Source organism: Protopterus annectens, chromosome 1.part0, assembly GCF_019279795.1.
Source record: "Protopterus annectens isolate FY-2018-M chromosome 1.part0, PAN1.0, whole genome shotgun sequence".
Taxonomy (NCBI): Eukaryota; Metazoa; Chordata; order Ceratodontiformes; family Protopteridae; genus Protopterus; species Protopterus annectens.
This window is the reverse complement of record NC_056725.1, coordinates 406,558,459-406,582,686: the sequence shown is the minus strand read 5'-3', so window position 1 is coordinate 406,582,686 and position 24,228 is coordinate 406,558,459. Positions and strand designations below refer to the sequence as shown.

Below are 24,228 nucleotides of genomic sequence, written 5' to 3'. Positions count from 1 at the left end.
TAAATGTGTTAGATTACTTGAATTTCAAACACATTTGTTTAAGTACTTTGTACTTGATGTTTTTTGTTTCAAAGCACTTAATCATATTTGTTGTTTAAAATTATTAATTATTTTTCAAAAGATAAATGTTGGTCTCCTGCATGGGTCAGAATGTATTTTTGGAGCATAAATTTTAGTCATCTGCAATGGCCAAAATCTAGTCAGCTCATATGAATTATAATATTGGTCTTAAATATGATATTCCATTTTAGAATCCTCTAAAATACAATTTATGCTACAATCATTTCAGAACATTATTGGCGGGTTGGATTTGTACTATGTCCTTTTTTTTACAATCAATTATATTTAATCTGAATGTTCTCAGTAATCAAGCAGTTATCAAAGATAACTGTTTTCCTCTATTAAAAAAAGCAAAGTTACAGACTTTATGTAGGTCATCTACATTATTTTTAAAGAAATGTCTATTAATAATTTTCTTCCCTTAGAGAGTATAAACGTAAGATAAATATTATTCTATATTTATTTATATATTATTTTTCTGCTCTTAACTACCTCATCTGTAAAACATGATAGCAAGTTTGGTGTGAAGTTAATACTATATCATTAATTGATATAATATGCATATCTCAGACAGATGAATGCATTATCATGTAGATTGTTTTTTAAAATGTTCTTAATATTGCATGTACAACTCTATGTGAAATCAATATGTTTTAGCTAAAATTTGTATCCACTTTCAAATAATATGTTTCATGTCTCCAGTACATTCCCTCTCCTCCTCACTGATTAAATACTCAACACCATGGTCCAGTCCAGCTCTGTGCTGTTATCTCTTATTCGTACAGCTCACTTTAACCCTTTAAATGTTGAGAAAAATGTTCAAAGAACCTCTTTATCCTTCCTATGTACACGTCTCTTTAACTCTTAAGTAATGAACAAAAAAGGAAGTTGCTTTACTTCTGCTTTTGTGTTTGGTGTGCCAGGGTGTATACCTCATCAAATCGAAGTTACATGCCAGAAGATATCACATTTTATTTGTGACTTTTTTCAGTTTAGTCAGTGTCAAGGCGTATTTACAATCAGTTTTATATTTTGCATGTTTGTATTAATACATCATTTAACCAGTGCTTAATTACTGATGTTACGAATGTTTAACTTGTTTTCATTTTGGAATGACTGAGGCCTTATTTATTCTTAATTTCACCCTTCTTATTTTCTCCTGGATTGTGAGTGAAGTAGGTTCTCTGGGATCAGTCCACTGTTCTAATTAACAAACAAATTTTAAATTAAATAAGTTAAACAGGCAAACCATAAACATATCCGTAGAGAAGACTGAAATTGTAAATGCTCATATAGTTCAAAGGCAGAGACAGGCAAAAGGTACTTTACTGAATGCTAACTGGATACATTTCAATTTCTAATTTTTCCATGTTAAGAATTGCTTTTTGAACTTTTTTATACTTAAGTCTGGCTACAATAACTAAAGCTAAGCTCAAACATTTTGATTTGTTTACATTCTGGGCATCAATATAACATATGCAATGCATGTATCTTAGTCATGTTACCCCATTTATCGAATATCGCTTCCTTCCTTCTATTCCAGCGTTCCTTTAAGGCATGCTTGAGCATTTTGTCACTCGCATCTGTACTTGTGACATCAAAGCCTTCTTCCAGCAACATGATGGAGTCAACTCTGGGGAGACAAAGAAAAATTGGTAAAATATGCCATTGCATTTTATGTCTTACTAAAAGGTATTATGTGAGCCAATAAACTAAGTATCAACTATTGCTATATCTTCCAATATATACATCAAAAAAAGAACTCTTTCCATCAGAGAAGTTGTAACTGCATCCTAATAACACATGACTTGTAGTATCCTATACAACTTTTGCATTAAAAAAAATTGCTGCTAATCACTTAAATATTTTAGCATGTTATTAACATCCCATATTGCTGCACATACTTTGAACCATTTGAGAGTATATTTCATGTCTGCATATCCCAAAATAGTGTATGCCTTGGCTGTAGAAGATATTAAAGTTCTTAATCATTGTACCATCAGTGCTACTATAAATGCCCATTTAAGAAACATTTGCTGTGCTATTACTGTGTTTTTGGGTATTTTGCTGCTTCCAGATAGCAGATGTTTAGTCTTCTTGTAACTACCTGTGTGGTTAATAGAGAAAGACTTGAATGCTAATGCATTTGTTTTCCGTCTTTCTCGTCTTCCCTCTTTTATATATTTATTAGATCACTACTTTATTTTTCTCCATTTCTGCTACTATTTTATGCAGTGTCAGCCATAGCTGTGCCTGTGGTATTGCAACAGTATCTACTCCTTCATCTTGTCCTGCCTTCTGCTGCTTGCCTACTCTACCTCCAGGCCTGTCTCTCTGCTGGACCATGGAGATTACGTGGTGAGGGTAGAATTTGAAAGGCTCCTTGGTGGCCTCTGGCAGTAGATCACCAGAAGTGGATGTTGTTGCTCCCTTTGGTGATACAGCCAATAGGTCAGTTTATATTACCAAGAAAAAGATGGAGAAGATGATGGTGGAGTTTGTGGACCTGCAGTATGATACCTACACTGACAGCCTGAAGAACATCCTCTGTGACTAGCAGAGTTGTACTGCTTCCTGGTATTGTCTTGTGTACTATCTGATGTAGGACTTTTGCATGGAGGGCAGACATGGACTAACCTTTGACTAAGTCCTGCTTAAGGCAGCATGAAATGGATCTTGGATTCCACCCTATTTCCTATTGTAATGTTTCCCTTCCTTGTGTGTCACCTTCCTTCCTTCTTTCCCTGTTTGTAGGCCAATCCTCTCAGTCACCAGTTGTGTGTTTTTATCCATTGTCCTCCCCCCACCTTGCCTCAGCATTTTCCCTGTTTTTTTTTTTTTTTTTTGCTGTATATGTTTGTCTGCTGCTGCTTCCATCTATATGTAACTTCCTTTTCAAGTTTCCAAGTCTCCTTCTTCCATGTCATCTATCCTTCCTTAGAATAAAAGGGGCAACTCCCCTTCATATGTATATGTGTGTGTGTGTGTGTGTGTGTGTGTGTGTGTGTGTGTGTGTGTGTGTTTGTGTGTGTACTTTCTCCCCCGATCCACTACCACACATTCCTTCCTTGTGTATTTTTGTATCGGCTGCTTACTTTTCACCTTCCCAACAATCCTAAGTACCCATTTCCTGCCCATTTAAATTAATAAAGATGTTAGGAATCTTCCTGGGAACCACATATTATGGCTTTCTGGAGTTCTCATAGTGTTGTGAAGTTCTGCTTGCACATGTGCATATTTAGGTATATGCCACTTGCACACCATTACTGTTTATGAATTCTGTAACTGCTGCCATGGTACACTCCTGCATTCACCAGCGATCTTATTTACATTGGTGGATTTCTTAGTAAGATAACAGTTGAGGTGCTATGCATGTCCTTGATATGTACCTTACAACCATGTTGCACTATTCAGTATCATTATTCAGCATCACCACATTGATCATTATACAGCCATGTTAGGACATTTTATGAATTCTAAGGGTAATTGTATAAAATAAATGTCTGATTCTAAGCACGTTGACTGCCTAAATGAAATGGGTACACTTCTGTATTTTATATAACTCCTCTGCCGTTTACAAGTTTGCAGTCTTAATTTCATTAAATGCTTCCCTTTTGATTGTTAATATGATAATTTTGTCATTAAGAAAATTGAAGTAATAGTTTTTAAACCAAAAAAAAAAAAAATCAGTAGTCTTGACATCATAGTACAGCATAATGTTCTTTGTTACTGATTGTGCGATATATCTTAGAAGTATATCTTTGAGGTATACAGGCATTCCTCTTTTAAAATAAACCACAAATAAAGCTAATATTAGGTTTTACTCCTGGAAGGCTTCTTGAAAGCCAAGGTGCTAGAGATTGTTTCTTATTAAAGTTGGTGAACTGGCTTTATTTGTGGTTTATTTTGTTTATCACAGTATTTTGTTTGTTGCTGAATATTCCTCTTTTAAAGTTTATCATGTCAGTGAACAACAAAGATGCATTTTTCATGTTAAAATCAGCTTAGTTGTACCATGCTAAAAAGCATGCAAGATCAGAGCCAGAGCTAGGATGAAGCAAAGAAGATGGCTGCCCCAGATGCATGCTGTTAGGGTCCATGATCAGCAAGTTGTGATGTTGTAAGGATGCAGTACTGGGACCATTTGTGTATGAAGCCAAGAAGATAGTGTGGCTTCGTAATTGGATGTATGAATGCTGATATTGCATTTGTGAAGGCTTGCTACTTAAGTCTTCGAACATTCTTTTTGTGCTTTGCTTCTTAGCTTTCAGCTGGGGGGGGGTGCCACTTGGGAAACTACAAAGGGGAAAGCAACAGTTCATATATTGCTGTTGTAAGGACATTGGCAAAATGTAAGTGCTGTGATTCTGGACTGTCTACTGTGCTTTCTGATGATCACTAGTATGATGCTGAAAGCTAATAAGAAGTGTAACTTATCTGTTGGTAGCACATCTTCTGATTCCCAAGTGACACCCGCTGGGAAACACACAAGCATAAAAAGAAAATTCTTTTAATTATGGCTCCTGCATAAAGTCTTTAATGCTAGCATACTGTACCACCAACTGCTGCAATGTGTGTGGGCGTGCGTGTGTGTGTGTGTGTGTGTGTGTGTGTGTGTGTGTGTGTGTGTGTGTGTGTGTTTGTGTATGTGCCACACTCACATGCATAAATCAGACAAAGAGGGAGAGCAGAGAGTGTATCAACAAATCTGAAAGGAAAGATTGCATACCCCCTGAAATGCTATAACAGAAGTTTTTCAGAAGCACATGTCCTGTCCAATGTCTAGGATCACAGAGCAAATGACATGCATGCTTCAGCTACAACTTTATCACAGTCCATCTTCCAAGATCAGCATTTTAACTGCTCTTAACCATTAATCTACTGAAACAGCTGTAAAGTGTCTGAGGTTTTGAAGGTTCATCTTTCTGTCTCTCATCCATCTATTATTCACTCAAAAACAGACCAATGAGAACATAGGAAATGCATCTACGCATTTGTTTCTATGTATTTATTTACATTTTTAACTACTTATTTTTAACTAAGTACATCCCCTGGTCCCCAGACCCTTGCATTCATACGGAATTAAGTGCAGGAGCACTTTTGCCCTGCACCAATACAATACACATGTAATCAGACAAGGAGGGGGGGGAAGGAGAAAGTGTATCAGCAAAACTGCCTGAACCAGGATTCAAACTCCATTAGGTATTGAAAGGTTACACAGGTGCACTGCAACCCAAATGGAAGCACCGTGAACTAAACTAGGCTATTGTTATTGCAAAGGCATTTTTTAAAACATAGTCCTTTTTATTATTTTTTTCTAATAGGATCAACCTAACATTAATCTTTATGTTACATACACAGACATGGACATTTTATCATAATACCATCAAAATTTCAATCCCTATCATAATCCCAAACTCAAATCAAAAGTATTTTTTAAAAATTCTGTTTGCTCTTTCAAAGAGATCTGCCGAAATCCATTAACAACCTTTCAGTTAACTCATGTATGTGGTACTTCAGGTATGGATTAAAACTTAAGGATGTCATTCAGACATCAGAAGCCAATTTAGAAAGGAATAGTACCAGCAGACTTTGTCATTATAAAAACAGGACTGCTTCATACACCGTTAGACTCCTTGACTGCTCACAGATGTTACATGTTTTTATCTCCTATTTAATAGTTTCCATTTGCATCTTTGGAATTCTATAAGGGTTGAGCCTTACCCTTACTTCTCCTCCCAGATAAATAAGACCATGCCACATTGCACTGGTTTGCCTGGGAGATCTGAAAAGATATCTTTGTTTCAGAAAACAAATTCTTGCACCTTCTTTTTTCAGGTGAATAGATAACCTTCACTTCTTTGTCTGGCTCTAAAATCTTGTGGTTTCCATAGCCAGACGAGCTGTGAATACCTTTTGTTTTTGCCAGTGTTTAAATTTATGTATACGGTAGATTTGCTCATACTTATATTTATTGCGCTGCAGTTAATTTCCCCCTACCATTCTAATAACCCTATAATACTGTTCACACTGGGCTAGTATTTTGCTTCCTATGGTGGGTACCAAAACTGTCTCAAACTTGATAGCGAGAGAAACTATACTCTTGATACTCTTCTGGCAACTTAGAAAAATAATATTGGATAATTTATAACCGTTAGAAAGAAATGTGGTCACAGTAAAATATTAACATTAATCTTTTAGACTTCTTGTTGTCCAGTTTAATCATGGCTAAATAATAAACATGCTGTCAATAGTCAACAAAACAAGGAAACAAATATACTATCCAAAGAACGTGAATCATATGATGTGGTTCCTGTTTACTTCAAACAATGCCTTCTTTTCCACAATAAATATTGTGGGTTGCAGGAATCAAGTACACACACACACACACACACACACACACACACACACACACACACACACACACACACACACACACACACACACACACACACACACACACACACACACACACACACACACACACACACACACACACACCAAATAAAGCCACTTGCATAACTGTACAGCTGTACTTCTGTGCTTGAGAAAAACTGAAAGAATAAATTTTCCCCAACCTCCCACCCGGTTACTGTAGTGTTCTTAAACACCACTGTCTTTCCAGTTGCCTTCCCCTTATGTTAATTTAACCATATATTTTATTTCCTCTCTGTTTTTATTGGCTTGTGTAAGTAAGCATAAAATTATCATTTTGTGAAATCACTCCCCTTAAACTATTTAAATTTATTGGCCATTCTACTGTATTCCATAGTACCAGAACACAAAAGTGACCACCTCAATCTATCTTGCTGTTTTAAAAATAGTGACTCTCCACTAAAACTTAACATTTTAGTAAAAACATAAGTTATCTACTTTCACATCTAACTCTTCTAGTGCACACTGCAGTGTTTAGGATAAACCATTTTTTTTCATCTTACCTTTAAGCATCCCTGTGACTAGCACTTGCTTTAAAACCTGCTGGAAAGCACTAGGAAGTCTTACACTGATACAAACACTCATCTCTCCTTGTTAATAAGAAGAAATTAATCGTAGGCACTAAACAGCCTATAATTGCAAAGTACCTTGCTAAGGTAAGGGAAAACAGCTCTTGTACTTTAACAAAAAAAAAGCACCAAACCAGGCATGTCCAAGGGTCAGCTTCCAGTGATTTCTCCTGTTTACCTGGTGAATCTGGGCATACTGGGGCAGTGCAGCAATTGCCTCATGTACACAGATAACCCTCTCCTCCTACCACCCTACACTACAACCTGCGAGAGTTGCACTTACATAGCAAACTGAAAGCAAAGCTCTCTCCACCCAAGATTGTGCTAGACAGTCAAGAGGAGAAGCTTAACACCCACACTACACCTTAAGCAACCCATAGCCCTTCTAAACCCACACCACCAACACCCAAACATAGGAACACTAAACCCACATATGTGAAGGCCTTTAACATTAACCTGCCCAAGCAACAAGTACCTCTGAAACTGAAATGCAAACAAACACCAATCACAACCAAAGTGTCACATAGCTCACAACACCAGTGTGCCACCCAACAACAGCCCCTAAGGCAAGACAACACACCCAACACGTTAGTCATAGGTGACTCTATAGTCAGGCACACTGATGTCCCACTCACCAGGCTGAACAAGGAGAAAATTGCAGTCAGCTGCCTGTCGGGTGCCAGGATCCACCACATAATGCACGGACTCAAGTCAGTCCACAACAAGTACAAATATGACTCTGTCATTGTCCATGCTGGAGTGAATGACTTGAGACATACCTCCCTGGACTATATGAAAAGAGACATGGAAGAGCTCTTGGATCATGTGGCCCAGGCAGGTATGACCCTAGCCCTGAGTAGCATCCTGCCTTTGCCCAAAATTATACTACAGTATAAGGACAAAATGATTGACTTCAACAATTGGCTAAGCTTCTGGTGTCATTCAAAGGGGATCCAGTATCTGTCTGCCTGGGACAACATGATCAACAGACCACAATGATGTGGTCTGCACCTGTCACCCTTGGGATTCAGGTTACTGGCTAAGGTTCTTGCCACCCCTATAGTGCCTTTTTTAGGTAAAGTTCAAAGGACAAAACCACCACCTTAACAAGTACAAGCATGCAAAATCTGAAGGTAATGCTACTCAGTGCTAGAAGTCTAAATCTCAAAATGCACTCTCTCGAGGCACTCCTAAAAATGGAGAACATCGATATGTGTGCAGTAACTGAGACCTGGTTCAATACTCCAGAGATCACCCCTGCAATACCAGGCTACAACTCTTACCACACTTTTCGGCCACCAAAGCAAGATCGGAACACTAAAGGTGGCGGAGTGTCCATATTCACCAGGGATATTCACACCTCCAGACTAGTTGCACAACACAATGCATCTGAAATTCTCCAGGTGCAACTAACACTAGGTAAGACTGTAATCCAAATTGTAGCTTGCTACAGATCCCCCACCATGCCCCAAGATTCTCACTACACCTTTCTAAACATACAGGAAAATATTAAGATACAACCAAACACCCTAATACTGGGTGATTTCAACTACCCTGCCATTAACTGGGAAAACTACTCGTGTACCAACACCTTTGCCCAACGGTTCTTGGAATTCATAAATTCCAATGCCCTGGATCAACTAATCCTTAGTCCCACCAGGGGCTCCAATATCCTAGACCTGGTCATTACCAACATTGGAAATCGATGCTCCACACCTATGGTCACTCCCTCGTTGGTCAGGTCTTACCATAAGCTAATCACCCTTGACTTCTACATCCCACCCCCAACCCCCAGTAAGGAAACCTCCATAAAAAACTTCTCCAAAGCAAACTTCCTGCTGCTCATGTTCGAAGTGACAAACTTCATGACACCCATGCATACAGGAAATGAAAGTTCGACTGCTGAATCCTACACTAAGGCACTGTATGAGTACATCCACTTGTGCATGAATTGTGCCATACCCAATAGAACCAAGATGCTCTCCTCCAAAAAATGGAAGCCAATCTGGTGGTCCCTTGCCATAAACAAACTTTACAATAAAAGGAAGAAACTGTTGCAGAAAGGAAAAAAAAATCCCAGGATGCAAAAAATTCCCTTACCAGCCTCAGTAAGAAGCTGAGCTCCCTCATAAAATCTTCCAAAGCTAGTTATGAAAATAAAATTGCCAAAGATTTCAAAGACAACCACAAGGCATTCTATAGCTATGTCAAGAATCTAAATGGCAATGTTCAGATTTGCTCTGAGCTACAACAGAATGGCTAAATATACTGATCCCAAGGATATTGCCAATATCCTGGCAGATTGATTCAGTGCAAAATTTACCCCCTCTCACCCACTAAAGGGCCCATCTCAATACTGAAAGATTGCCAAATTCTGGTACTAATGGCCATACAGGTAAAAAAAAACACACTCTCCAAAGCTAAGAATACAGCATCCATGGGACCAAAAGACATCCCAGGCTGTGTACTACATGAACTACAAAATGAACTGGCACCTCACCTAAGTGTCATATTTAATCATAGCCTCACCTCAGGCTTTGTGCCCACTGAGTGGTGCACAGCTACAGTTATCCCACTCCACAAGGGGGGATCCACCTTGGATCCCGGGAACTACCGCCCCATCAGTCTGACGAGCCTGATATGCAAGGCCATAGAACGTATTATCATGGAACTTATAAACTAAGACATTGGCAATCTTCAAACACTGGACCCCATGCAGTTTGGGTTCATGAAAGGCCAATCTTGTCTCCTGAAACTGATTGACTTTTTTGAATCAGTCTCCAGAGCTGTGGACAAGGGTAAGGTAGTCCACACAGCCTATCTGGACCTCGCCAAGGCCTTCAGCACCATCCCCCACTCTGGAATCATAGATAAACTTACTAAGTTGGGCATTAATCCCTATATCACTTGAAGGGTTGCCAACTGGCTTACTGACAGAACCCACATTGTAAAAGTAGCCAACTCCAAATCCAGCTCCAGACAAGTGACAAGTGGAGTACCTCAGGGTTCAGTCCTGGGACCGCTCTTGTTTGGCATCAACTTCTCTGAAGTACAGGCCAACACTAATGGACTCTGGCTAACAAAGTTTGCAGATGACTGCAAACTGGGAGCCATTATTGAATCCCCAATTGATGTGGATATCCTACAAAAGGGCCTTACAGAAACAGATGCTTGGTGCCAAAGCCATGGGCTCAAGCTCAATGGCAAGAAATGTATAGTTATCCCCTTTGGTAAAAAATATTTAACCTTGAATTACCACATAGGTGGCAGTACACTAAACACTGAAAGTGTGATAAGAGACTTAGGGACACAGCTGGACAGTGGTCTCACCTTCGATAACCACATCACCACAACAGTCAGGAAATCCTTCTATGTAGCACACCTCATCACTAAGGGCTTTTCATCCAGAAAAAAGGAGGTCATTGTCCCACATCCCTCATTAGACCCATTATAGAATACAACGCCCCATTTGGTATGTACCTCTCAAGACATCTGCAACAACTGGAAAGGCCACAGAAATACCTAACTAAATGAATCACAGGCCTAAAGCAGATGCCCTATGCTGACCATCTAAAAAAACTCCACCTATACTCTGTCGCATATCGTCTACTCAGAGGGGATCTCTGCTTAACATACAAGGACATGTCAAACCCAGAGCTGTTGGGCATGCTACACTTAAAGAAATCCCAATCCCTCAGAGACACATGCTCCAGGGATCTAAACCTTGTCATCACAATGAACAAAACATGCTGGAGGGATAGGTTCCTGACCCAGACACTCCCCAGACTCTGGAATAGACTTCACATACATGTCAAGCAGAGTGCCTCTTTGGCCCTCTTCAAAAGGAACCTTGATGACTGGATGGGAGATAGGAAATTTACCTTGGGGATCACGCCATTCATTCTGCTAGACAGGGGTCCAGGGAAGTAAATACTGTGGGAAGAAATAGCCAGGGAATTGTTATGGCTAGGCTGGAATAGGCCCTAGGGCCAGTAGCCTAGTACCGACCTAGGAACCTATGAACATTCATAAATAATGGGCCAAAAATGTATCTCCGCTTGCTGTTGTCAAAACCATACATTGGAACTCATTATAACCTCCTCACTCTCTCAACTTGGGGTATCCAATTATGAAAATTAGATATTAAAACAAATGATAGCAAATTATGAGAAACAGCCAGGCTTTCAGAGTGGCCCAGGAAGTTATAAAAGCAGGTATAACCACTCTCAAGTCACTAAAGCAAACACTGAGTGACCAGCTACTATGTAAATTAATAAAAATATTTAATAATGAGCAAAATTTTAAAAATATAAAACCGTAATTACCAGTAAACAAACAGAACTCAATCACCAGGAAAATAAAATCAGTACTGAAGGATAGAAATCCAACATTTAGAAAAAGTCTAACTGATTAGTTATAATTTTCCTATATGACTAAAGAACACTGTTCCTGATCTAAACTAAATTATTACAACAGAGAAAAGGCAGGCTTACAGTTCTTAGTAAATTCTTTTGGGTATCTACTGCACAGTACAACTGTAAACAACTGACAACTGCAACTGGCAGCTATAACTGGCTGTTAACTGACAACAACTGTAACTGACTTCAATTGTCTTCAGCAGGCTCTTTATAGACTAACTTAAGTGTAATAACTGTTCCAGTTCTAATTTTCATTTCATATTTTGAAAATCAACCAACAGCATGTTTACTAAAGTTCCTTCCTATATTTCAGCTTCTGACATTAACACATAGCAACTTTCAATATTCTGATGACATCATCTGCAGATCAGCTGATCCTGATACAGTCTGCATTTAGAATCTTCTTCACAAATATGCACAGTTAGAAATGTAAAGGAACACTGTTCAAGTCTTTAAAACATTCTGTACAAACAGATCATAAATCAACATATAAGAACTTATTTACAATAATATACAAATGAGGACTGCCACCATCCAAAGGTTTCCACGAGAAGACAGAAACCCAATGAGAGATGAAACAGGTAGAAACCACCACGATGTAAAAGCAAACTATTTATTACAAGAATAAAAAATAAAAAATAACAAGCGTTTTCACGTGCATCCAAAAGCACGCTTCATCATTATTATTATTTACAATATCATAGCTAGTCATGCTGGCATATAATACACAGGTTCATCTGAAATTATGTGTAAAAACTTTAGCCAAACATGCTATCGCAGATGACAGTGTCTAACATCTTCACATTTCAAACCCATGACTCAAGCATGGTTTTCAAGTGACCCTTGAAAAACGACCCTTCAGAAAAATGGGTCTGTCTGGGAATATCAACCAACTCCTCTCCTGGACAATCCATCTGCATTGGCATTATTAACCTCAGTGCAGTGTTGTATTGTCATGTCATATGCTTGCAACCCTAAACACCACCTCAGTAACTTGGCATTCTGCTTGCTGACTCTATTTAGTCATGTTAGAGAGTTATGCTCTGTGAGTATGGCGAATTTTCTTCCATAAAGATAGGGCTGCAGTTTCTGCAGTGCCCATACTATGGCTAGACATTCTTTCTCCACAGCTACATAACATTCTTTCCTAGGTTGAAGTCTTTGGCTAAGATATACAACTTGGTGTTCTTCTCCTTCTAAGGAAACTTGGCTAAGTACAGCCCCCACCCCATAATTTGCTGCATCTATTTGCAGAACAAATTCTTTAATATAATCTGGGCTGGCTAACACAGGGGGTCCTCTCAACTCTCTTTAAGTTTTTGGAATGCCTGTTTGAAATCTTTGTCCACACTATCTTATTTGGTTTATTTTTCTTAGTTAGGTCAGTAAGAGGTGCAGCTACTCTACTATTTTCTATAGTACGCTGCTGTCCCTAGAAATGTTCTCACTTACTTTTTAGTAACAGGAACTGCCCAAGCTTTAATAGCTTACACTTTGACAGGTTCTTGCCTAATCTTATCACTCTGTACTCTGTGTCCTAAGTATGTAACCTCTGCCATACCCACCTGACACTTACTGGCTTTAATGGTTAACTTTGCCCTTTTCAACTGGTCTGTAAATACCAGTAGCTTAGTCTTTAATGTAGAGTGTAACCTTTTCACAAAACCATTAGTCGGGGGATGGTAGGGGGTGATCTCTAATGTTTTCACCTCACAACACTTCCACAAACAAGTCAGCAAGTCTGACATGAAGTTGGCACCTTGGTCAGTCAGTATCTCCCTTGGAACATCTACCCTGATGAAAATTTCTAGCAAAGCATTTGCCACCTTTTCTACACCGTATCACCTGCAAAAGTGTGTGTGTGTGTGTGTGTGTGTGTGTGTGTGTGTGTGTGTGTGTGTGTGTGTGTGTGTGTGATTTGATTAAGTGCAGCCTGCACGTGTTTGCAAATCTGATTTAGGTGCAGCTGTGCATGTGCGCATGTGTGTGCATTTATGTATATGTGTATAAAATGCCCCAGGCAAGTTAGGTATCTAGTTAAATGACTTTGTTCACAGTCACATCATGAGTCTTAATTTTGGTAAGAAAGTGCATTAAACCTCCACACTAAATGCCATTTTTTTCTTTAACTGTATTTGTGTTGTTTTTGTTCTTGTAAATCAGCGAGGATTACATCATGTTATTGTCAATCACAGAGTTTTAGTTTTAGCATACTTATAGGTTCATAGGTTGGTACTAGGCTATCGGCCCTAGGGCCTATACCAGCCTAGCCATAACAATTCCCTGGCTATTTCTTCCCACACTATTTATTTCCCTGGACCCCTGTCTAGCAGGGTGACTGACGTGATCCCCGGGGTGAATTTCCTTTCTGCCATCCAATCGTCAAGGTTCCTTTTGAAGAGGGCCAAAGAGGCGCTCTGCTTGACATGTATGGGCAGTCTATTCCAGAGTATGGGGAGTCTCTGGGTCAGGAACCTATCCCTCCAGCATGTTTTGTTTATTGTGATGACAAGGTTTAGATCCCTGGAACGTGTGGCTCTGAGGGACAGGGATTTCTTTAAGTGTAGCATGTCCAACAGCTCTGGGTTTGACATGGCCTTATATGTTAAGCAGACAGCACCTCTGAGTAGACGATATGTGACAGCTGGAGTTTTTTAAGGTGGTCAGCATAGGGCATCTGCTTTAGGTCTGTAATTCTTTTAGTGAGGTATTTCTGTGGCCTTTCCATTTGTTGCAGATGTCTTGAGAGGTACACACCAAATGGGGCGTTGTATTCTATAATGGGTCTAATGAGGGATGAGTACAGTGGGACAATGAGCTCCTTTTTTCTGGATGAAAAGCCCTTAGTGATGAGGTGTACCACATAGAAGGAGTTCCTGACTGTTGTGGCTATGTGGTTATCGAAGGTGAGACCACTGTCCACCTGCGTCCCTAAGTCTCTTATCACACTTTTGGTGTTTAGTGTACTGCCACCTATGTGGTAATTCATGGGTACATGTTTTTTCCCAAAGGGGATAACTGTACATTTCTTGGCACTGAGCTTGAGCCCATGGCTCTGGCAACAAGCATCTGTTTCTGTAAAGCCCTTTTGTAGAGTATCCACATAATTTGGGGATTCAGTAATGGCTCCCAGTTTGCAGTCATCTGCAAACTTTGTTAGCTAGAGTCCCTTAGTGTTGGTCTGTACTTCAGAGAAGTAGATGCCAAATAAGAGAGGTCCCAAGACTGAACCCTGAGGTACTCCACTTGTCATTTGTCTGGAGCTGGATTTGGAGTCAGCTACTTTTTCAGTGTGGGTTCTGTCAGTAAGCCAGTTGGCAACCCATCGAGTGACGTAGGGATTAATGCCCAGCTTAGTAAGTTTATCTATGATTCCAAAGTGGGGGATGGTGTCAAAGGCCTTGGCAAGGTCCAGATAGGCTGTGTGGCTGCCTTACCCTCATCATCGGCTCTGGAGACTGATTTAAAAAAAGTCTATCAGGTTCAGGAGACAAGATTGGCCCTTCACGAACCCAAACTGTGTGAGGTCCAGTGTTTGAAGGTTGCCAATGTCTTAGTTTATAAGTTCCATGATAATACGTTCTATGGCCTTGCAGATCAGGCTTGTCAGACTGATCAGGTGGTAGTTCCCAGGATCCAAGGTGGATCCCTCCTTGTGGAGTGGGATAACGTTAGATGTGCACCACTCAGTGGGTATGAAGCCTGAGGAGAGGGTATGATTAAATATGACACTTAGGTGAGGTGCCAGTTCATTTTGTAGTTCATGTAGTACACAGCCCGGGATGTCATTGGTCCCATGGATGCTGTATTCTTAGCTTTGGAGAGTGCATTTTTTACCTGTGTGGCCATTATTACCAGAATTTGGCAATCTTCCGGTATTGAAATGGGCCATTAAGGGGATGAGAGGGGGGTGAAGTTGGCACTGAATCAATCTGCCAGGATATTGGCAATATTCTTGGGATTAGTATATTTAATGCCATTCTGTTGTAGCTCAATGCAGATCTGAGCATTGCCATTTAGATTCTTGACATAGTTATAGAATGCCTTGTGGTTGTCTTTGGAATCTTTGGCAATTTTATTTTCATAACTAGCTTTGGAGGATATTATGAGGGATCTCAGCTTCTTACTGAGGCTGGTGAGGGAGTTTTTTGCATCCTGGGATTTTCCACTTTTCTGCAACAGTTTCTTCCTTTTGTTGTAAAGTTTGTTTATGGCAGGGGGACCACCAGATCGGCTTCCTTTTTTTTTGAGGAGAGCATCTTGGTTCTATTTGGGATGGCACGATTCATGCATGAGTAGATGTGCTCGTACAGTGCCTTAGTGTAGGACTCTTGCCATTGGTGCAGAAGGTTCTGGTTTCTCTTCTCACACCAGGTAGATTGATTGCTGACACTACTGTCCAGCATGAGGGTAGGTGCTGCACTCCTGTGTCCTTCTTTGGATAAGATGCCTAGTAACTATGAACCTGTTGTCTTTTTGACAGCCATTCCCTATTACATATCATCAGCTTGCCATTTTTTTTAAATGTAAGATACAAATTTATAAAGACATTCATCTATAGCATTTCTCCCTTGGCCTCCACTGAAAATTGGCTCCTTCCAAGTCGGACTTTCCCGTTTAACAAATATTAAAATAAATAAGATAGGGGCAGATTATTCTTTAAAGTCCGCAGCACTGAATTTGTAGATGAAACACTTTAGTGCAAAACTATTTGCCAGCAACAACCTCTTCAATAATTACAGGTATCTTTAATGAGGAATTACTCAGATGACTTTTACTTGTGTAGAGGCTGTGCATATTGGCGGGTTATGATGAAAGCAGTTTTAGTGGCTTTTTATGGTAGATGTTCTGAAATGGATAGCCTTGTCATTATTGCTTCATTTTTTGTTTCACTGCTTACTAGAAAAATGTTCAAAACTACAAATTTAAAAGTCACTGTAACAAGTGGTGATGTATTAAACAAATACAATCATTAAGGTGAATCAAAGAACTCATGCATTTATACAAGGCCCCAAAAATGTGTGCAAGGGGCCCATGGTTTAAAAACAGCTCAAAGGTGCACTTAATTCACCACTGGCCATATGCATGTTTTGTGAATATGAGTTTCAATGCAGTTTCAATGAATGTAAGTTTCAAGGGAAAAGAAGAAGTTTATTGCTGCCAAGTCGGTTTCAGTTGTGTTGTTTTGTTTAGCAAATGGCTATCAGTGAATGTGCTATAACATTTGAAAAAAGTTTTAAATGAAATTTAAACATCTGTATCCAACAGAAGTAAAGATGAAAATTGCATGCACACTGACAGGTTTAAACAGTGTTTTATGGTAAATGGGGGGGGGGGTAAGTGTTTTATGGTACCTGGGGGGGGGGGCAAGTAATGGGACACTGGAATGGATGCTGGGCATGGATGCTGGGGTGCAGGGATGTGGGAAGCCTCTGTTCCATTACCTTACCTATGGCCCCATTTGACCAAGACCTGACTCTGATGACAAAACTATTTTGGATGTTATTGTAGCCTTCATTTGTTATAGTCTAACTCAGAGGTAGCGAGTCAACATGAGTTATACAGGTGATGAAGTTTAGATCAAAGGAGGTGTCTTGATGTCTGAAAAAAACACATAAATATGTCAGTAGTACTTTAAAAGATTACTATAGAAGGGATGCAATACAAAACAGTCATTATGAGCATATGTATTAGGTGGTTGGCGAAGAATTTGAGAAAGTATTTTGTTTAGAAGGGGTGCCAAATTCGAACCCCCCCCCCAAAAAAAAAAAAAAAAAACAGGAAAAACCTTGAGGAAAATCAACAAGGAAGAAATTCTCAAGGCAGTCTCAAAGTGAAGCAGGATTTGCTAGTGCACATAAACTTGGAAGTACACAGAGAAAAATGTGGCTAGAACAATTTAATAATTTAATAAAACATTGAGCACTTTCATCCCTACACAAAGGACTTCATCAAAACATTAAAATGAAAATAACATCACACCTAAATAACAAATTCAAAAGGACACATGACCATGACATTAAACAACCAATCATATCCTGGAACACTCACTTGAAAAATTAAAGTAGCAGCAGCTGAACAATAAAATCCTTAATGCAATAAATCAGTATGAACCTCATGAACCTAGTCTAAGCATACACAGACTTTTTTTTAAAATATAACTAAAAGGATAAAGAAACAACCAGTAAAAACAAAGCATAATCTCCAGCTACTGTTTAGCTGCATGCATTTTAAGAACACAGTTAAGTGAAATCTTATCATTTAAAACAGGGGGCTGTTCTGCTTCTAACTTAAGCTTCTGTTCCCAAGATCCCCCCCAATGTCTGGTAAAACTTGCTCCATTATAAAAAATAAAAACATTTTATTATTAGGGCTAACTTGTTTATGTTAAAACAACGCATTATTAACACTGAGCATTTTTAAGTCATACATGTGTTCATAAATACATTTTTTAATAGCACGTTCAGATTTGCCAATATACAGATAGTGGCAAAAATCATAAAAGACAAGGTAAACAACTTATATGAGTTACAATTACAGGTTTGATGCAGTTTAAACACAAAATCAATGCTTTTTAATTTTAAAAGTTTGGTCCACAAAAATATTTTGGTGGAAACATTTATAACTGTTGCTGTAGCTGACTCCAAATTTTCCTTTAAATTAAAACGCCTGTTGTACACAAACTGGGGACCCAACCCGGTATATTATATAACTTACTGTCTGTTGCCAAATTCACCTAAAACACTATTAAAAAGATGGCAGGAAAGGAATGACCATTCCTTCTCATGAATGTGACAAGTTTAAGTTAGAAGCCTGGCAAATAGATATTTTGTGGAGCAATTTACCAACTCTAAATGTGTACAATAAGTAGAGACCCTAAAAAAATGAACGGGCCTGTCAGTGCTTTTCTGCCGTTGCTTTAACATTTTCATGTTTGTTTCTGCTTCACTGCTGCAGCTGCCTCACAGGTTGGTGTTGTACCCTAGAACACAGTCACATGGAGAGCTAATCATGAAAGTAATAGCACTAGTTGTTTTATTGATACTGTTACTGTAGCTCTATGGCCATTTGACCTTTTTATAGACTGATCATATAAATCAGAAAGGACTTAGGTCTGTGGCTATTGGTCTAAGTGTGCGTAAAATTACAGCTGTAGTATTGCGCTGCTATCACCCGACAACTCTGTCGCTAAACTTTCAACTCCTTCGTCTATTGGCCTGCCGACCCTACACATTCCTGGAATTATTCCATTGAATTCTCCTGTCTGTATGCAACTACATTTGTTGAGTGGATAAGTGATACGAACATTTTCATTTACAGTCTTGTGCTGAAGATACTAGAACAGCCAGTATTAAAGACGACATAAATTTTATTGTCACATATAATGTGCAAACAAAATACTTGATACTATGTAAGAGTTACAAGCAGGGCAGTACATGCTGTAATATTACATAATAGTTAATTCCAAGGTTGTAAGCAAACTGAACATTATGCAACACAGTACAGAGAAAAGACACATTTATTACACAGTTATTTATAGCATAGAGATGATAGGACAGTGTAAGAGCAGTTTCTAAAACAAATTACAGTCAAGTTGATCAAACAAGTGTGAGATTAGAAAATATGGAGGGTATAAGAGAGATGGCTACAGAAAACCTATTACTTTCTGATCACCCTGGTGTTTGCTGCAGTTGCAGTGATGTGTGTTTATAGATGCCACATTTATTAATGTACAAATATATTAAAACATCTTAAGTTAGAGGGCAAAATGCTGATTTATTCATTAGTACTATGGCTAGCAAAAAAAAAAACAGATTTACAAACATCAGTTAATGAAGGCATCTTGACAGCCTACTGTTGTTTTACCAGCTTTTATTTTCTGGTTTGGTCATATATACATTTACTGTGATAAATTTTGCTTTTTAGTTTGGAACTTACTTGAGGCCATCCCCTAATGTAAAGGATATCAGGCTTTTCATAAACTGAGAATTTCAGTGCACAGTCAGCTCTCTACTTATGCTATACTAACAAAAGTAAGAAAGCACAAAACATGTCATGACTAAAGGTAGTCAAGTCTGGAGTATTGGCCTGAATGCATGAATAAGGACAGTTGGGTTACTGTGCCTTCAAAAGCAAGCAGGCTGGAACATTTTTATGCCCATATATATACACGGGAAGGCTTAAGTAGTGAGAAGGCTTTAGTGAGTGAAGAACCGGGCTATACAAAGAAACTCCAGATGGAGACGTCCTCACAAATAGGGAATGAAATGAAGAAATGAAGACTACCCATCGCATGCCACAAAGCTTTAAGTTAGAAACTTTAGTCAGTCATCCATCAGAAAATTTGATGAACACATTACTGCTTCAGTCAAAAAAAAGGCAAAATCTACAAAACTAAGGCTCATTGTAAAGACTTAAGTTACTGCCAAGTAGATAATTTATAGTTAACACTTGTGCATACAGTTTTAACTTTCAAACTGCTAAATTACACATGCTGTTTATGGACTTTTTTAACATTCTCTGTAGTTAACCTTTTTCTTGCCAAGTATAATACATTAGATCTGACACCTGATATCAATCTGGAATATTAAATTCATTTACAGAAAGTACCAGACAATAGGAAAAATGAACTAAAGATTCTGTGTCAATAACATGGATTAAGCACTTGGGCTTCAGACCAGTTGTTTTACATTAGGAAGGTTTGCGGCCTGCACTGTAGTGGCAGAACAGGTAGCGTACATCCTTCTAAGTTGGGAACTGCTGATTGAGAGCTCAGTGTCTGTTATTTTAAAAGTGTATTAGTTCTGGTTTAAGCACTTGGGCTTCAGGCCAGTTGTTTTACATTAAGAAGGTTCGTGGTCTGCACTCTTGTGGGAGGAGAGGCTGGACTCTGCCCTTCTGAGCTGGGAATTTCTGGTTAAAGGCTTATAGTGCTTGCATATTTGAACTGTTTCTTACTGAAATTGGTACACATTGTTTGCTGTAGCATAGACTAGATCCAGGCCTCCTGAATCTAGCTTTGTTTGTATACTTGTTGTTTGTTTGCTTGTTATTTCCCTGAAATGCTAATTCCACCTAAAACGTGGCTTTTCAGCACTTCTGTGGATCTCTAGTGAAATCTGCATTGCTTACTGTACTTATTTCCTTGTTTCACTTGAAGAAAGTTACTGTTTGTCGTTTTTGCATTTAAGTTACCTGTAACACATTGCATTTAAGTTACCTGGCACTTGCTCACTAAGTCAGCACTAAAAAATTAAAAGCACTACACCCTCACAAACTCCCCTTGAGTACCTTGTTCCCCATTGGCCATTTTTTCAATTATAAAGGAATTCCCAATACTATTCTAGCATGTCCAAAGGTCAGTTGTCACTCTCCTCTCCGGTCCAGCTGGTGAATCTGGGAATCTTGAGGCAATGTTACAACTGCCTCATGTACACAAACAACCCTCTCCTCCTCCCAACAAATTCCAACACATGTGAGAGATGCAACCATATATCCAAACTGGAGGCTAAGCTCTCTCAACACAGTACTGGTGTAACCAGTCAGGAGGAGAAGGAAACCACACTCACTACAATTCCAGTTTCACATAGACTACCACAACAGCAAACCAAACACATAAACACACAAAAACATACTCAGAGGCTCTAAATAAAAATCTGTCTAAGCAGCAGAGACCTCCAAAGCAGACACCCAAGCAACCGCTACCCCAAAACAAAACACGTGCAACACATAGCTCACAAAGCCAGTGTGCTGAACAGTCACAGCCCTTAAGGCTAAACAACACACCTGATACACTTGTAATAGGTGACTCTATCGTCAGGCACACTGATGTCCCGCTAACCAGGCTGAACAAGCAGAAGGTCACGGTGAGCTGCCTGTCGGGCGCTAGGATCCGCCACATAATACAAACACTCAGGTCACTCCAAGGCAAGTACAAATATGACTCAGTCATTGTCCATGCTGGTGTGAATGACCTGAGACGTACCTCCCTGGACTACATGAAAAGAGACATAGAGGAGCTCTCTGAACATGTAGCCCAGGCCGGTATGACCCTGACCTTGAGTAGCATCTTACTCTCAGCAAGAATGATGCCACAATATGAAGACAAGATGATCAATTTCAACAATTGGCTTACGTATTGGTGTTATTCAAAGGGGATCCAATGCCTGTCAGCCTTGGATGACATGTTAGACAAGCCACGATGCTTCGCTAGGGACGGCTTGCACCTATCACCCCTGGGCTTTTGGATATTAGCAAAGGCTTTTTTAGACAAGGCTTAAAAGACAAACCCACCTCCATAGGTATCACAAGGGATAAGAAACTAAGAGTAATGCTACTCAACGCCAGAAGTATAAACCTCAAGATGCATGCACTCAAAACTCTCCTTAGCATGGAGAACATCGATATCTGTGCAGTAACAGAAACCTGGTTCAAGGCTCCTGAGAGCACCCCAGCACTACCAGGTTATACCTCATACCATGCTTTTCGGACCCAAAACTTGGACCGAACCACAAAAGGAGGGGGAGTATCAATATTCATCAAAGATACCCACACCTCCAGGTTGGTGGCACAGCACGAAGCATCAGAGACTATCCATGTGCAACTAACAGTGGGTAAAACTGCCTTCCAGTTTATAGCCTGCTACAGACCACCCTCCCAAACCCAGGAACCCCACTCGGCCTTCCTGAGAACAGTGGAAAATATGAAGGTCTCTCCAAACACCATTATATTGGGTGACTTCAACTACCCAAACATAGACTGGGAGCATTACTCTAGCTCCAACACCCTAGCCCAAAGGTTCCTAGAATTTATAAACTCAAATGCTATGGAACAACTTGTTACCACTCCCACAAGAGGGGAAAACATACTGGACCTGATCATCACCAACATAGGGACTCTATGCTCCAGATCAGAAGTGTATCCTTCACTGTTAAGATCAGACCATAAACTAATCTCACTGGATATTCACATCCTGACCCCACCCCCTGCCCAGAAAACCACAGTGAAAAACTTCTCTAAAGAAAATTTCACACTCCTCAAAACCGAGGTGGAATCCTTCAAAGCCCCCGGGCCTGTGGAAAATACGGCCCAGACAGCAGAATCCTTTATAAACGCATTCTATGAACACCTTCAGGAATGCATGGATCATGCAATCCCAAATAAAACCAAGACCCAATCCTCCAAAGGCAGACGTCCTGTCTGGTGGACCCCAGCCATAAACAAACTATACAATAGAAGGAGGAAGCTACTACATGATAGAGCAAAATCCCAAGAAGGGAAGGCATCTCTCATCAGTATTAGCAAAAAACTACGAGCACTCATAAAATCGTCTAAGGCCAGCTTCGAGAGAAAAATTGCACAGGACACTAAGGATAATCACAAGGCTTTCTTTAGTTATGTTAGGAACCTGGGTGGGAATTCCCAGATATGCTCAGAATTAGTCCAAAATGACAAAAAATGCACCAAACCCACAGACATTGCCAACATCCTAGCTGACAGGTTCAGTGCAAACCCCCCCCCCCCACCAAAAGAGCAAATATCTATTCCAGCAGAGTGCTGCCCCCCCTGACATCTCAGATGCTCAGGTAAGAGCCGCCCTCTCCAAAGCAAAAAACACAGCATCAGTGGGACCAGATGGTGTCCCGGGCTGCGTCCTACATGAACTCCAAGAAGAGCTAAACCCAAACATAAAACTACTGTTCAGTCTCAGCCTTACTACAGGATATGTACCCAAAGAGTGGCGTACAGCAACAGTGGTCCCTCTCCACAAAGGTGGTGCCTCAATGGATCCTGGAAACTATCGCCCCGTAAGCCTGACTAGCTTGGTCTGCAAAGCTATGGAAAGGATCATCATGGACCTCATAAATAAAGATATTGGGGACCTACAGACACTGGATCCTACCCAGTTCGGCTTTGTTAAGGGCAGATCCTGCCTCTTAAACCTGGTTGATTTCTTTGAAACAGGCACCAAGGCCATTGACGAGGGGAAGGTGGTCCACACAGCCTACCTGGACCTCGCAAAAGCCTTCGATACAATACCCCACTCAGGCATTATAGATAAGCTCACCAGCTTAAATATAAACCCCTATGTCACTAGATGGATTGCAAACTAGCTCAAGGGCAGAACACACATGGTTAGAATTGCTGGAGCCATGTCAGACTCCAAACCAGTTACAAGTGGCGTCCCACAAGGCTCAGTCCTGGGACCTCTCTTGTTCGGTATATATTTCTCGGAGGTACAGGCCAACACAGAAGGACTATGGCTGACCAAGTTCACAGATAACTGCAAACTGCGTGCCATAATTGACTCTCCAGCCGACACAAGCATCCTCCAAAAGGGCCTCATAGAAACAGACAACTGGTGCCAGAGCCATGGCCTCAAGCTAAATGCCAAAAAGTGTATAGTCATCCCCTTTGGCAAAAACAAAGTGCCCACAAATTACCACATAGGTGGTAATCCATTAAGTACAGAAGAAGTAATTAGGGACCTGGGGACCCAAGTTGATAGCCATCTCTCATTTGACAACCACGTGGGCAAAGTGGTTAGAAAAACATTTTATATAGCCCACCTAATCATGAAGGGATTCACATCTAGATCAGGGGAGGTCATTGTGCCTCTTTACTCATCCCTCATCAGGCCCATAATTGAGTACAATGCCTCTTTTGGGATGTACCTTACCAAACACCTGCAGCAACTGGAAAGACCCAAAAAGTATCTCACCAAGAGGATCAAAGGGCTCAAACAA

General features: G+C 39.9%; 1 protein-coding gene across 1 annotated transcript in view; it reads right to left on the bottom strand.

Annotated features, from left to right (window-relative positions):
- Positions 1–24,228, bottom strand: part of GNMT (glycine N-methyltransferase) — a 252,808-nt gene that overhangs the window by 138,847 nt on the left and 89,733 nt on the right. Inside the window, exon 2 of the mRNA XM_044060275.1 lies at positions 1,566–1,693. Coding sequence (XP_043916210.1) covers positions 1,566–1,693 — 128 coding nt within the window. The remainder of the gene's footprint in view (positions 1–1,565; positions 1,694–24,228) is intronic.